Source organism: Phyllostomus discolor, chromosome X (genome assembly GCF_004126475.2).
Source record: "Phyllostomus discolor isolate MPI-MPIP mPhyDis1 chromosome X, mPhyDis1.pri.v3, whole genome shotgun sequence".
NCBI classification, from domain to species: domain Eukaryota; kingdom Metazoa; phylum Chordata; class Mammalia; order Chiroptera; family Phyllostomidae; genus Phyllostomus; species Phyllostomus discolor.
The window spans coordinates 85,442,209-85,458,759 of NC_050198.1; the positions used below are offsets into that span (position 1 = coordinate 85,442,209).

A 16,551-nucleotide genomic window follows, 5' to 3' on the forward strand; every position below is an offset into this window, starting at 1 on the left:
AATACAAGGTGTAGGAGCCAAGAAAATATTTACAGTTTTTCATATTATATACAGAGGAGAAAGTTAATATTATCTCATTCTCTTTAAAATAATCTGCGCTAATAACTAAACATTTATTATATAAGTTAACAGAGGTGCATTTTGACTGGGTGTTCATTTAACTCCAGAGAACTAAATTAACTTAGATGACTTTCATCCTGTCTGAACCAAAACTCCAATTAAGAAGAAAAAGTTTCATCCATAATATTTCTGATGATTTGAGCTGAAGTGAAACCCCACCCAATTAACATAGCATACACTAAAATAAGAATTAAAAAAAAAAAACAACACATGACCAGAGTGTGGTTTTTCCTCTTCTATTAGGAAACTTCTTTCAAAGGCCTCATCTGTACTGACCATATTGAGCATGCCAGTGCACTGGCTTAGTCACATACCACATTTTGATGTTTGCCTATTCAAATTTCCCCTTGCTTAAGCATCTATACAGGTGTAAAATAGTCTCCGGCTTACAGCTAGGAAGAAAGGGTTCCTCACCAAAACAAAGGTAATTGATACTCCATTTGAATAAAGTTGAGCACTAGTATTGTCAGTGGATTTACAGGACCAGAGGAGAAAAATACACAGTTGAAAAGGCATGCTCTCAAGGTATAGATAGAAAGATTACTCTTTTAGATCCCAGTTGATTCAAAGTTACACTTGAGAAGCATAGCAACCACTGAAAGACACCATATCCACGTAAGGACTCCTAGCAACTTCATTTACATATTTAGTATCACTTTACCAAGTCCCACAGCTTATTTCTACAAATGTTGAAGATACATTCACACCTTAGTTTTCAGAAAATTAAAGCTAACAGTAAAGCTTACTTCAAAAATTAAAACAATTTAGTCAAATATTTTTGTGCCTTCTTTATCTAATTTAATATAAGCATGTAATCCAATATAATGCACACTATAAAAAGTGTGATCTATCATATAAACAGCTCAGGAAAAGTAAGTAAAACTACTTTGGAAATATGGAACTTAATATAAAATTAATTCATTTCAATTTTTTAAAAATTATGAAATATACCATCTTGTTGTCTTCTTTTTTCTTCTCTTCGCTCCTTCGCTAATTGTTGTTTTATATCATTTTTAAGCACAGATCCATCTGTTACTAAAAAAAGAATATAGTTAGACATCAATTGGATATAAAATTTTAACGAGATGACAATTTGACATCTATTAGAGCATTCTAGAAATTATACCTAGTTTGAATGGTGATCTTGTGTTTGAAGATTGGGATGAGGACATGCTAAACCGATGTTGACTGCGTTTCTCTTGAGCAATGGCATTAGTGGCAGTATCTAAAATACAGGGAGATAAAGGGAGGGGTTAGATACTGAGAACACAAATAGCTAATACAGGGAGCCTCAAAGCACAATGTGTGTCTTTGATGCCAAAAGATGGTGTATCTTCCATAAATTGTGATGGGTTAATCTGAGTCAACAACAAAGATATACTGAGTTCATTATGTTCAACAACAATCTCACAAAAATAAGTGTCTACTGTGGATGTGACAGCATATCTGTGGACAGAGAGAATCGTTAATGGGAGCAGCAGCACAAGTTTGTGGATGAGGAGAAGCTACCGATTAATAGCTTTCAAAAATGTGTCAGACAAGACATTACACCAAGTACAATACTAGAAAAACAGCTGGTAAGGAATTGGAAAAAAAAGTTTCACCATAAACTGAGAATTTCAAAAATATTTGGAGTTCATGGATCTTAATTGGGAAGCAAAAGTGTCAACAGTGAGATCCTCAGAGACTGGGCCCAACATTAAGGAGTACATTTATAAATGGCCTAGATTCAGGGGTTTTCTGCCCTGTCTGCAGTCACCTAAACTGCTTTTAAAAAATTAGCACTGCCTGCCCCTCCCAGCCCCCACTCCAAGGGGGCAGAACCCAGGCCTTTGCAGTTGCTAAAAGCTCTATTCTGATGCACAATGAAGATGGAGAACCACTCAAGGAATTTCCAAGGAGATGGTATTATTCTAGGATTAAACAACAACCACCACCAAAAAAACCCCCAACAACTCTTAGAAAACAGTACGGTGATTACCAGAAAGAAAGGGGGTGGGGGAGGTAGAAGAGGGTTAAAGAAGGATAAAGGGTGATGGAAGGAGACTTGACTTTAGGTGGTGAGCACACAATACAATATACAGATGATGTATTATAGAAGAGAATTGTACACCTGAAACATAAAATTTTATTAACCAATGTCACCAAAAAATGCAATAAAAATAAAATAACAAGTCAAGCAAAAAAAACAAATTATACAACACAAATTAACATATGACTTGTGTACACAGGTAGAAAAGCAATAAACTTCAATAAGGGGGATGGGGGTTGGGTGGAAAAGGTGAAGGGAGATACAGTCAATAGTGTGGTAAGTTTGCACAGTGACAAATGATTACTAGATTTAGTGTAGTGTTCACATTGTAAGGTATAAAATGATGAATACTATTATACATCTGAAACCAATATAATGTTTTATACCAACTATTATTAAATTTAAAAAATAAATAAAAACTTCAATAGGGGTGAAATATAAGGGGAGCACAATTTGAGGGAAAGTAAAAAAAAAAACTTAAAATTCTAGGGTGACCAAAGCATTGCAGGTTGGATTCCCAGCCAGGGCACATGCCAGGGTTGCAGGCCACGGCCCCTCAGCAACCACACATTGATGTTTCTCTCTCTCTCTCTCTCTCTCTCTCTCTCCCCCTCCCTCCCTCCCTTCCCTCTCTAAAAATAAATAAATAAATCTTTAAAACAATTTCTAGGGTGATACACATACAAGTCATTATACAGTTTTCCCTGAAACCTTTAGTTCCATGTTATGGCTGTTTCTAAAATGCCCCACACGCTACTGGGCATCTTCGGGAAAGTTCTGGAGAATAACAATGAAAATTCTCTTCTGCCTTATAAAAAAAGCACAAGAAATATGGCCCTGTGATACTGCTTACAATTCTGGTTTTTATATCAAGGAAAATATAACAGCTGAAGATGGGCAGTGAAAATAATTAAGGGAATAGAGGTGCTCTCCTTGTACTTAATAGAATGAATGGACTTGGAGATGTTTGTTGCCACTGGGATATCTGTGAGTCATTTTATAGAGTAACCTTGAAAGTCACATCACAACGCTGCCATAGGGATCACCATTTCAAAAAGGAAACGGGATTTTTTTTTTTTACCCCAGAGACCTAACAGCTCAGATAATACATGACCTAGCTAAACTGGAAGATTAGACTCTTCCCACCTTCCTCAATAATTCAACTACTGTCAATTATATAGACCACAATTACCCTTAGAATTTAATTAGTACTGTTTTAAGAAAAACTCTTAAATAAAATCTATAAATTAAGCTCTCCTACATACCCCCTCCCACTCACAACATTTCTACATGAGCAAAGAGAAAACCAGTTGTTTCTGCACATTCGATTTTCTTAGAAGTCCTAAGGAAAGTTCATATTTTGGCACAATTTAGCTGACCAAAAGAGCAATTTCTTTCAAAATGCACAATTTTACTAGATTCACAAATCTTTTTTAATTTTTTTATTGTTCAAGCACAGTTGTCTCCATTTTCCCTCTATCACTTCCCCCTATCCATCAGCCATCCCCACCTCCCAATCTCCATCCTATCCACCCTTTGTCCATAGGTGGACATTATCCCCCCCACCTCCCCTCTGGTTACTGTCGATTTGTTCTTAACTTCACACAAAACAAACAAACAAGCAAAATATAACCAGATTCATACATCTTATTAAAGAGAAGTAACCTTAGAATTAGCTGTGTTGGGAATAATGAACCAAATCATATAAGGCTCATGTGCTAACATAACATCAAATCCGTTTTTTTAAATCTTTATATTCAAATTCCTACTGGCAAGAAATACATTCACTAAAACGGCAGGCTCCAAAAATTATTTCAAAGCTCCAGGCAATGGGGGAAAACCTTTATGTCTGGACTTACTCAACTCTGAAATGATGGGATTTAGTTACCATTAAAGTATCACAAAGGTACAGGAAGCATATTACTGTATTTATGTAGTTCTTATACTAATTCTAAATCCCAAATTAAGGTTAAAAGTTACCTTGCCTACGGATTAAATTTAAAAAATGTATAGAGTTTATTACTAAAACTGAATTGTGAAACTTTATATTATGGTGCTTTCCTAAAAACTGCCATAACAAATAATGTATATCACTTCACCATATATGAAGTTCTATTTGTGTTAGCTCATTAAATTCTTATAACAATCCTATACAGTGGTTATTATTGTTTTTCCCATTTTTTTTTTACAGATGAGAAAACTGAAGCTAAACATAACTTTCGCAGATCACACGGGTAGTGAGATCATTGTGAGACCAGTAGTGAGACCAGCAGATCAGTAGTGAGACCATTACTACCCATTACTACGGGTACTAATGGTCCAGGACTTGATTCAATTGTAGATTAGGAAGCAACTTCACAGCCCTGGCTGGCGTAGCTCAGTTGATTGAACGCGGGCTGCGAACCAAAGTGTCGCAGGTTCCATTCCCAGTCAGGGTACATGCCTGGGTTTCAGACCATGACCCCCAGCAACCGCACATTGATGTTTCTCTCTCTCTCTCCCTCCCTTCCCTCTCTAAAAATAAATAAATAAAATCTTTTTAAAAAGCAACTTTACACCCTGCTGTGTGTCCCAGCTGGTGTAAGACTGGTATGTCTTGGTGGAATGAGTACCAGCCTGTGAACCAAAGGGTCACTGATTCGATTCCTGATGAAGGCACTTGGCTCTGTTGCAGGCCAGGTCCAGGTTGGGAGTGTGCAAGAGGCAACTGGTTGGCAGCGATGATTCTCTCCCTCTCTTTCTCCCTCCCTTCCTACCTCTCTAAAAATAAATAAAATAAAATCTTTTTTTAAAACTTTAATCAGTCTTTTTTAAAAGATTTTATTTATTTTTAGGGAGGGAAGAGAGAGAGAGAGAGAGAGAGAGAGAGAGAGAGAGAGACGCATCAATGTGCGGTTGCTGGGGGTTATGGCCTGCAACCCAGGAATGTACCCTGGCTGGGAATCGAACCTGGGACACTTTGGTTCCCAGCCCGCGCTCAATCCACTGAGCTACGCCAGCCAGGGCTAAAATCTTTTTTTTTAAAGCAGCAACTTTACTTGAAATCTTACGTAATCACGAAGGACCAGGCTATACAAAACTCGTATTAACCACTGTATGACTTAGTTCATTATTCCCACCCCAGCTGCTAAGATTACTTCTGTTTAAAATATCACAAAAAGCCCTGGCTGGCATAGCTCAGTGGATTGAGCGCGGGCTGGGAACCAAAGTGTCCCAGGTTCGATTCCCAGCCAGGGTACATGCCTGGGTTGCAGGCCATAACCCCCAGCAACCGCACATTGATGTCTGTCTGTCTGTCTGTCTGTCTCTCTCTCTCCGCCCCCCGCCTCCCTCCCTCCCTTCCCTCTCTAAAAATAAATAAATAAAATCTTTAAAAAAATATCACAAAAAAGAAATTAAGACCTAAATGTATAAAGTTGATTCAACAAGAACTAAATAAAATATACTTTGAAAAATACAGCAGTGGAAAGATTTTAAAATAAAGCATTTACCATTTTTTTAAAAAGATAGCACAATTATACTGTGGCTAAGACAGGACTATGTTTAAAAAAATAAGTGTAACCCTGGCTGGCGTAGCTCAGTGGATTGAGCGTGGGCTGTGAACCAAAGCATCACAGGTTCGATTCCCAGTCAGCGCACATGCCTGGGTTGCAGGTTTGGTCCCCAGTTGGGGGCATGTGAGAATCAACCAATGTTTTGCTTGCACATCGATATTTCTCCCCCTCTTTCTCCCTCCCTTACCCCTTTCTCCCTCCCTTCCCCTCTCTCTAAAATAAATAAATAAAATCTTTTTAAAAGAGATATGACAAGAAAAAAAAACATTCTCCTATGGGGAAAACTTACAATTAATCATCTTATATAATCCAATATAAGCTTTAGAATGAAATGAACCAAAAATTGGCACCACTAGGATGCCAAAGTTATGAATGCTTACACTTAATAGGTTTTTGAAAGATGTCACTAAAATTATGAAGCCCCTTTGGGTCATAAAACACTTTAGCTCATTACTGACTTCAATAAATAGAAAATTTCTGCTTCTCTCTGTCTCCCCTTCCTCAACACACACACATACACATAATCACATACATACATACACACAATCTGTATCACTCGAGTTCTGCTCCACTGGGCCAACTAAACGCAAAACAGGAAGAACACTCCATGCCAACTAGTTAAGAATGGCAATAATCTTCTAAGGCTGCACACAAGCGCAATCACCCCCAATGCTTAATCCCATGAGATGTCAATGATAAATACTCACCCTCACACGTATTCAGCAAGTCTATATGGTCTGCCACACGTTGCTCTTGAATCCCTCTCAGAATTCAACATAAAATCTGTAGCCCTACCAGCCCATGACCTTTTTTTCCCAAGATCCTTTTTTCTGTACTCATCAGAAATATTAGATCACATAAACTAGTACTTTTATTAGGTAGGAAAGGGTGGGTAGATTGAAAAACTGATTGAACAGGTTTTTTATTGTTATAAAAGGGCTATGGTTGTGGCAAAGAACCATACCATGGTACAGATTAATAGATTTAGTGCTACTCACTGTTATTGGGACAACAGAATAAAAAGAACCAACTGCCAGAGTGGCAAAACATTCCACAGACTCTTTGCCCCCTTCAGGAAATGCTGACTCCAGGAGGGCAGTTCTAGTCTAGCGTGTGATGCTTTCAATTTCCAATTTAAAATGGGCACCAAGGATGTCAACTAGGGATGTTTTAAGCATTTTTAGCTTTTTAAATTTTTAGTTTGAAATATTGTCAGTTCAAGCAATTGTCCTAAACATTTTCAAATACTTTTCAACATTTAACATACAAATGTATGGGGAGATTATCCAGAATATTGGTTAATTTAAATCAATGATATAAACCAGTGTCACAGAGCCTTAGGTGTTCATAAGGAATAAAACAATCTGAATTTATTGCAAACTCTCTTTCTAGAGACAGAAATGAGTATTTCTCCCGATGGAACGATAAAAGTGTATTATGCTTCTGACATTCTTTGCAAGAGTTGATTCAAAGCGTTTTCAAGTAACATAAAGCCTCCCAATCGTAACCAATCTAAATTAAATTTTCAACTGCAAGTGAAAAAAAAAACCCTAAGGATTTCAATAAAATCAATATGATAGTTTTATTCAAGCTCATAGTGGAGGAAACTAGCCTGAGAAGTGGCAAAAAGCAACCTCCTACAAGCTAGAAATACTATATCGCTCAGGTAGTGGAAGTCTCCTGAGCCAAGCAATTCGCTGATAAATTTTACAAAATTAATGATTTGGGGTGTGGGGAGACTTTTTGGCGATGGGGTCAGTTTAGGAGAAGCACTCAATTAGTTCAGCCTAGGGTCTGCAAGATATCCCAGAAAAAGGTGACGCTGTGGCGAAGTCGTGGCGAATTAGGAGGAATAGCCAGCCAACCGACCTTGACCAGGAGGGTGCTAGAAGTAAGCTTTGGAAGAGAGGCAAAGACTGAGACCGTGGGAAAGAATCAGAGCGCAAACGCCCTGGGTAGAAGGAAAACTCCAACCACCGACGCCTCGAAGGGCTATCCTCGGCCGCGGAGCCGGTCTCGGCACACCGGGTGCTGGAAGGCGCCAGCACCTCCCCGGCAGACGCGAGTCCGCTCCGACGGTTGCGCGGGCACGCGTCGTCCCCCAAGAGCAAGCAGGGCTCGGGACCCGCCACGGGATTCAGGGTTCCAGGCCACCCCCTGCCCAGCAGCCCCCGTTAGTCCCGTTGCGCCCCTCGCGCAGGGTTCGCCCGTTGGCGGCGCTGGCCGTCCGTTTCCCCTTGCGTCCTGGTCCCACCACAAGTCCCCGTCCCAGGTGGCTTCAGCGGGAGTGGTGAGAGGACCGGACAGAACCAGGCGACTACAGAGCAAAGTTTTCTGGCGCCCACCGCGCCGCTTCAGTTATCTCCAGGATCGCAGGAAACCCGGCTCCCACGCAGCCCGAGCCCCGCACCCTCCTTCCCCGGAACCACCGCCGCCCGCTCACCCGTGCGTTCCCGCATCCCTCTCAGGTGTGTGCGGCCACCGGTGGCGGCGCGCTCCGCCATCTTCCGAACAGTCGAGCCCTAAGCCGCTACGAGCACTTTGGGCACAGTGCGCAGACTCTTGCACGACTGCCTCTCCTGCCCGGACCCCGTTGCTGGAGGGCGGGGCGGGGTGGGGTGGCACAGCAGACCTCGCCGGCCCCGCCTACCTGGGACCCGCGAAATGGGCAGAGCTGCTCTCCACCCCTCATCCCGTGACCTGCTGCGCAGCGACCACCTAGTGTAAACAAACCCCCTCCTACGTTCCGCTCTCCCCGCCCCCTCCATTGTGGGGGGCCAGCCAGTCATCACGCGACTTGGCCATCTAACATTCTATTTCTCATCACTCCTACCTGGCAACACGGTTAACATTCCTTCTCCCCTTCACTCATTCGTTCTTTTAGGGAGCTTGTACGGAGTGCCTTCTGGGTGCGCTTGTATCACGAGTTTGCTAGTCTTTGAAACGCTGCACAAAGAAAGACCGAAATTGAGGGACGGGGCCCAAGGAAAGGTTGGGAGAGACAGGTTCCTGTGAGGTGCTAGGGATCTGAACTTGAACAGAGACTTTCTTAAACTGTTGCAGAATAAATCATGACACTGTTAGGTCTCAAAGGGTGCTTGTGGGTCTTGCATTAATCTCTACAGATTTTGGAAGAGGTCCTTGGAGTTTGCAGAATGTTTTTCCCACTCACAAGGAAAAGCTTTATTGGCTGGATGCGCCTTTGAGGGGAAGACATCATTTTTATGGGTGGTTTGCCTGTGCAAAGTGGAGTCACCCCCTTTATTAGTGTGATGTGGCACACGGTTGCTTGTAGGGAACAGTTTATCCATGGGATCCTAGGATGGGACAGGAGACCCCCCCCAAAGTGGGGCAGGCGACCACTTGTGAGATGAACACTGTGATGAGCCTACTGTCTCAGGATCATATGGGAGCTGTAAAATGAGAAAACCTAATAACAGCAAACGCTTATTGACTCTTACTATGTGCCGGGTAGTGTTCTAACTGCATTAGTTATTAACTCATTTAATCTTCCTACAACCCTATTAGGTAGGTGCTATTATCACCCACATGTTATGGACTAGAAAACTAAAACAGATAGAGGTTAAATAATTTATCCAGAGACACAATTTTAAGTACCCGAACTGGAATTTGAACTCGAAATGACTGACCACAGTATCCATACACTTAACCTTATGCCATACTGTTTCATGAGATTTGAGACATAGAATATAAAATTCGTAAATGATTAGTATCCAGAATGCATAAAGATCTAAAGACACATAAGAAAAAGACAACCTCCAAACAGTGAGCAAAAGACACAAACAGAATTTATACCAGAAGAAAACACAAAATGGTCAATTAACATAAGAAAAGATGCTCAAACTCTTCAGCAGTGAGAGAATATAAAGGAAAACCTCAAAGTGTCTTGTTAAACCTACAGATTTAGCAAAAATTAAAAAAACAGACAATAAATAAGTGTTGGTGAGGCTACAGATTAATACTACTAATGTTAAGTTCTATTAAGTAGTGTGAAAGAGCCTACTACTGCGAGGCTCTTTTAAATGGCGCCTTGGAGGTAGTGGGCTGCTTCAGGATGAAGCTGAGTATGTCTTTCCCAGACACTGGCTGCCAGAAACTCATTGAAATGGATGATGAACACAAACTTCGTACCTTTTATGAGATGTGTATGACCATGGAAGTTGCTGCTGGTGCTCAGGGGGAGGAATAGAAGGGTTATGTGGTTCAAATCAGTAGTGGGTGCAACAAACAGTTTCCCAGTGAAGTAGGGTGTCTTGACCCATGGCCATGCCCACCTGCTGCTGAGAAAGGGTCATTCCTCTAATAGACTAAGGAGGACTGGAGAATGAAAACACAAATCTGTTTGGGGTTGCACTGTGGGCCAATCTCAGTGTTCTCTTCTTGGTCTTTTTTTTTAAAGGGAGAAAGATAGTCCTGGTCTCACTGATACTACTGTGCCTTGTCCCCTGGGGCCCAAAAAAAGCCAGCAGAATCTGCAAACTTTTCAATCTCTCTAAAGATGATGCCTGCCAACATGTTGTGAGAAAGTCCCTAAACATAAAGGTAAGAAAACTAGGACCAAAGCACCCAAGATTCAGCATCTCATTATTCCACATGGCCTACAACAAAAATGTTGGCGTATTGCTCTAAACCAGGGGTGTCCAACCGGAGGCTCATGGGTGCATGTGGCCCAGGATGGCTGTGAATGTGGCCCGACACAAAATGGTAAATTTGCTGAAACATTATGAGATTTTTTTTTGTAATTACGTGTAACAGTGTATTTAGTGTGGCCCAAAACAACTCTTCTTCCAGTGTGGCCCAGAGATGCCAAAAGGTTGGATACCTCTGCAATGTACTAAGAAAAATAAGGAAGAGACTGCAGAACACACTAAACTTTTGGCTAAGAAAATGAAGAAGACCAAAGAAAAACACCAAGAACATATTGCTAAGAGACATAGGGTATCCTCTCTGAGAGCTTCCATGCCTAAGTCTGAGTCTAGTCAAAAATGAGGTTTTTCTAAGAATAACAAATAAATAAAAACAAATATCAAATCTCCAAAAAATGCTAGTAAAGGTAAAAGTTTGGCAATTATAGCACCCCAAACCCTGCTCTTATGTGTATACAGAGATCAGTGCTTTATCTGATATACATTGTGTTAGCTGTGTTTATTAATATGGCACACATGTGATTAGGGTGCCAGCAAAGCATATGTACTGTACTCAGATATAAAATTAGCTTTAATGAATTCATGTGAAACTTCACAAACAGAAAATCTAGAAAAATGCATCACCCTTGAAGTTTCTTGCAAAAATGTTGAAAATGTTGAGCCTATTGCTAGATGTCTAACCCATCCATTAATGAGGCAACATTCAGACAAATGCAGACTGTGACATTTTCTACAAAATACTTGGCCTGGATGCATCAAAACGTTAATGTCATGAAAGATTAAAAACAAACATCAGGGAAGTGGTCTAGATCACAGGAAGAGAACACATGTAATACATGATCCTTGATTAGACCTAGATTAAAACAAACTCAGGGGTACTTATTATTGGGACAATTGGGAAAATTTGAATATAAACTATATTAGATGATCTTATTGTATCAAAGTCAAATTTCTTAGGTGTGAAAATGATATTGTGGTCATCCAGGGAAATGTTCTTTTTCTTAAGAAGTAAGTGCTGCAGAATTTAGGGGTAAAGCATCATAATATCTGGAACACTGGCAAGTAACATAATTCAGAGGAAAAACAGAGCAAATATCACAAAATGTTAAAAATCGGTGAATCTTGATGTCTCAGAGATGTTGATTTTACTATTCTTTCAACTCTTTTGTGGGTTTGAAATTTTTCAAAATAACAAGTTGGAGATTTTTTTTTAATCTAGAAATTTTGTCTTCAGCTTACTTGCACATACCACAACTTTCAAAAATGAAATGTGATTTGGAATTACATATGGGGAGGCACTCTCGATATTCTTTTCAGTATTTCAAGCAGGGGTGTCAAACTCATTTTCACTGGGGGCTACATCAGCCTCACAGTTGCCTTTAAAGGGCCGAAATAAATTTAGGACTGTGTAAGTGTAACTACTCCTTAACTGTTAAGGAGTTAACTGTTGAAAATACATTCAGCCCTTTAAAGGCAACCGTGAGGCTGATGTGGCCCCCGGTGAAAATGAGCTTGACACCCCTGATTTAAAACTTCTAAATGCCTTAATCCTGCCCAGGTGGGGGGAATTGGGGCAATAAGAGGTCTACTAAAAAATACATATAGGTAGCATATGCTGGCAGCTGGATGAGGAATTAAAATGTGTCCTAAGAGCTTAGCAGATTGAGAAATCACTCCCAGTTGGGGTGGGTGATCAGAGAAGCCTTCATGGAAGAATTAGCACTTTTTCTGGTCCTGAGGCCCCAAAGAAAGCAATCTGTCCTTAATCCCAGCCTATGGTAGCTGAGTAAAGACACAGGCCCATATGTGGCCAGATCTTCCCATTTTCAAAATAAGCTGAAAATCTAGATTTTAATGCCAAATCTCTTATTTTTAAAATGATGACAACATTAAACATTTTGCAAAAATACCATGCAGGGCAAATAAAATGATCAAATATCTAATCAGTATTCAAGTTTCCCAATTGTCTCATTTTGGGGGTTGGAATAAAAATCCAAACAATTGCTGCACATGACATTGATTTGGTTTTTAAATGTCTTTTAATCTATAGATAAACCCTGCTTTCTCTCTAACATCACTGATAGATCACTGTGAAGTTTAGCACTCATTCATTCATTCTGTAAGTAAGTCATTCAATGAAACTTTTACTAAGCACCCACTCTGTGCCTGGCAGGTTAGAGAGAATGAGTGACTCCTGACAAGTAAGGAGTCCTGCCCTCCATCGATTCTAAGTTAATGATTAGACATTAGGGCCCCCTTAGATAGCGGTTTCCTTGGGAGCTAGATCAGCTCTCTAAGGAGTCCCCATGAGACTATCTGTACATTTCTCAGACAATTATTGGAAGTGAATGCCTGTCAGCTTAGGGAGAGTAAGACTGTACTGGAGCCAACTGAGACTCACAGCTGGAAAAGAACCCAGGCTGCTCCTTCCCTCTCCTCCCTTATTTGGAGACTACATGTTCTCCAGTGAGCAAAAAAGAACTGGAATCTTCACTTCTTTTCATACTTGGCTTTTTTACCCCTTAAAACTAACACCAGCAGGAAAAATATATAATAGGTCTGGGAACTTTTTTCTATTACAAGTTTTTAAAAATTGAATTCACATGTAATAAACACTTGGTGAACTTACCAAGTCTAGCAAATCTGCATTTAAACTGGTACCACCACAGCATTGTCCTATGAATTGTAAGCATCACAGTAAGGAGCTAGCTCTTCCTCTCCATCCTGAACTACCTGTCGGATTCACGCATCAATCACACAGTGGAGAAAAAGCTCTGGGTTTTATTTTGTTTTGTTTTGTTTTTGTCTCTCATTTCTGCCTTTTGCCTCACATCTGCTGCAGCTTGGCTGTGATGCAGGGGAAAGAGTGATGTTTGATTCTGGCCTCATCTCTCGCCAAATCTACTCATATTCTTTCTTTCCCTGACTATGAACCTTTCTTCTCTCCTGAGTTACAAACTTACCTACCTCAGGCTCTGCTCTTTTCTCACTTGGTTGATGGCAGCCTTCCCAGCTCTGGAATTCCCTCTACTGCACCATACACTCCACCTCACACCCTACCCCTCACCACCCTTCATGACCCTTCAGTACTCCTCTCTCCCTCTCTCCCTCCCTTTCCCCCCTTTCATTTGCAAGGAGGACCAGAGTGACCTTGCTTTCTGTACCCTATCCTTTCAGGGAGCCCCTGGTCTTTCCTGGGGTGGGGCTATGGGGTGATTCCCCATGGCCTGAGCTCCCCAGGGTGGGGACAGTGAGTTTCTGAGGGGTGGAATAAGAGACCATCACCCTCAGTTGGGAGTGTATTCCTCCCCTCCAATTTGTAAATTCAGACAAACCTCAGAGGGGAAGGGTGTGATGGCAGCTGTGGTATCTGCTTGGAGCAGTGTGTGACTCTTGAATGCTTATGGGTAAACAGTAAGAGCTGTCATTTGTCTAGCGCCTACCCAATGGCAGGCATGGTGCTAAAGCTTTTACATGGATTATTTCACATAATCATCACCACAACTTTATAAAGGAGCCTCAATTATCACCTCATTTTAAATATGCAGAAACAGGCACAGGAACGTAAATTAACCTGCCCCAGTTTAGCATAGCTAGGAAATGGCAGAGCCAGGATTCAAGCCCATGCATATCTTGTACTCCCTCCACTGTGTGCCTGGATTTACCAGGTTCTGAGTCCTCGTTCACTCTTAATTCCTAACCCATGTCTTACTCTTCTTAATTGATCTAGTCTCCATACTCAGGTTACTGTGCCTTTTCAAACTTGCACTTTCTATAATCGGTAAGGTCTTTCTACAACTACATCTCCTAACCCAAGGATCAGTATAGCTGTAACTTAAGCCTTTAATAGAATTGACTCAAACTATTCAATACAAGGCCATTGAAATGGGTGTTTAATATATGTCTTGCAAAGGAGATGAATGTGATTTCCCTGAAGCAGCCTTCCTTCTAGAAAGGCTCAGCAGAGTCAATAAGTGCTGAGTACTTGAGACTGCCTTAAAAGTGCAAGTGTAAAGGAAACCGTGCCACAGCTATTGCACTGTCTATTCTGCAATGAATATTTATTGAATGAATGAAAGAGAGTAGTAAAAGCTTCCAAATTACTGAAAGAATAAGAAATAAAAAAATACTCTGAATGACTACTGGGGTGTTGAAAAGGTCTAGACAAAATTAGTGAAGAGCAAGAAAATGTCCTCATTTTTCCCTTTTGACTTCAAATAAAGTAGAGCAAATGTGAGCTGTGCCTTCTCATTCTAAAATACAGGCCTGTAATATACGGGAAGCTTAAGAGGGTGCCAAAAAGCATAAAATACCAAGGAATGTCCTTTAAAGACACTTTTGAATGTCTAACAGACCTAACAGTTGGTAAAATCCAGATGGGACAAAACGAGAAGCGGCACTGAAATTGTTTGTTAAAACACAGATTTCTGGGCCCCATTCCCAGAGTTTCTGATTCTCCAAGTGGGATTAGTTGTAAAACATATACCTCTAAGGAAATGTACTGAATAATGTCTAATGTGATGCCAATTACTGCTTAGTACTTAATTAACATCTTATCAATTTGCTGATGATAAATATTAAAAATTCTAATACAGATGGAGCGTCTTATATATCCGGATACTCAACATTTTTTTTTTTCTAAAAGCAGGCAGATGCTTTGCCTTATAAGGTAAGTTGAAAGCCAAGGTGTTGCCTAGGCTTTGCTGCCTAGGGCCATCAAAATAGAGGGAGAGGTATCACTTACACTCAGGGAGGCAGATGCCTGAGGGCATTTTGAACAACAATTTCCTGCAACAGTATTTGACCTAACACAACTACAAACATGCCCCCCCATAGGAGAGTGTGTGCAAATCTACACCTACATTTTATTTTACTTTTTAATTGTATCTATTTACTTTTAGAGGGGGGGAAGGGAGGGAGAAAGAGAGGGAGAGAAACATCGATGTTCGAGAGAAACATTGATCAGTTGCCTCTTGTATGTGCCTGGACGGATGGGGGACCAGGCCTGCAACCAAGGCATATGCCCTGACTGGACATCAAACCTGCAGCCCTTCTCTTTGCAGGATGACTCCCAACCAACTGAACCACACTGGTCAGGGCTGTGCCTACATTTTAAAAGGAGCTAGTTAGATGAACAAGGATAAAGTACAGATGTGTAGAACAAACACAGGAAGTGAAATGCAAAAGAGACTCCTCTCTCCTTCTGCCCCAAAAGAAACATTACCCAGGGAACTCTTCTCAGCTTTAGGGCACATCACTGTCCCTTCACCCACTCAGCCCATAGTTTATCATGCTGCAAACTTGGATGCCTCTGCAGCAGAGGGAATAGTTTGTTGCTTGGGATATTGATGTAGATGTTTCAAAATTGTGTGAATGGAAGGAATCTCATCTATTTTATATATTGCGCCTCATTAATCAAGTTCTATCTGGGAGTACATGATGTTCTAAAAAGTCTTAGGTCTTTAAGATTTTGAGACTCAAGCTGAAACTGTTCTCAGTGATTTAAAAATAATCTGTCCACCCTGGCTGGTGTGGTTCAGTGGATTGAGCACCGGCCTGCAGACCAAAAGGTCACTGGTTTGGTTCCCAGTCAGGGCACATGCCTGGGTTAAGGGCCAGGTCCCTGGACGGGGGTGTGGGAGAGGCAGCTCTCACACTTCGATGTTTTTCTCCCTTACTTTCCCCTTCTGTTCCCCCCTCTATAAAAATAAAGTAAATAAAATCTTTTTTAAAAATATGTCCTTACTTCGGCTCTTGAGAATTTCTTTTTGCCGAATTCAATCAGCAATTTTGTCTGTGGGCAATGCAGTTGTGTAGTCAAAAAACTTCCAGGTGGCCCTGGCTGCTGTAGCTCAGTGGACTGAGCACTGGATTGCGAAGCAAAGGGTTGCCGGTTCGATTCCCAGTCAGGGCACGTGCCTGGGTTGTGGGTTGGGTCTCCAGTTGTGGGCAGAAGAGGCAACCACACATTGATGTCCCTCCCTCTCTTTCTCCCTCCCTTTCCCTCTTTCTAAAAATAAATAAGTAAATAAATAAATAAAACAAAAAACCTCCAGGTGGCCCAGTTGGTTGGAGCATCATCCTGTATACCAAAGGTTTCAGGGTCAATTCCCAGTTAGAGCACACATCTAGGTTGCAGGTTCAATCTCTGATCAGAGCATATATAGGAACTAATCGA

General features: G+C 41.0%; 1 protein-coding gene across 2 annotated transcripts in view; it reads right to left on the reverse strand.

Annotated features, from left to right (window-relative positions):
- Positions 1-8,437, reverse strand: part of MAP7D3 (MAP7 domain containing 3) — a 34,219-nt gene extending 25,782 nt beyond the window's left edge. Inside the window, exons 1-3 of one of the 2 annotated variants that reach the window (XM_028522905.2) lie at positions 8,150-8,437; positions 1,247-1,345; positions 1,072-1,155 (exon numbers count right to left, since the gene is read on the reverse strand). In XM_028522905.2, the coding sequence (XP_028378706.1) occupies positions 1,072-1,155; positions 1,247-1,345; positions 8,150-8,210 (244 nt within the window). In that variant the 5' untranslated portion in view covers positions 8,211-8,437. The remainder of the gene's footprint in view (positions 1-1,071; positions 1,156-1,246; positions 1,346-8,149) is intronic. The other variant, XM_036016476.1, reaches the window with a different exon arrangement.
- Between the last annotated feature and the right edge of the window lie 8,114 nt (positions 8,438-16,551).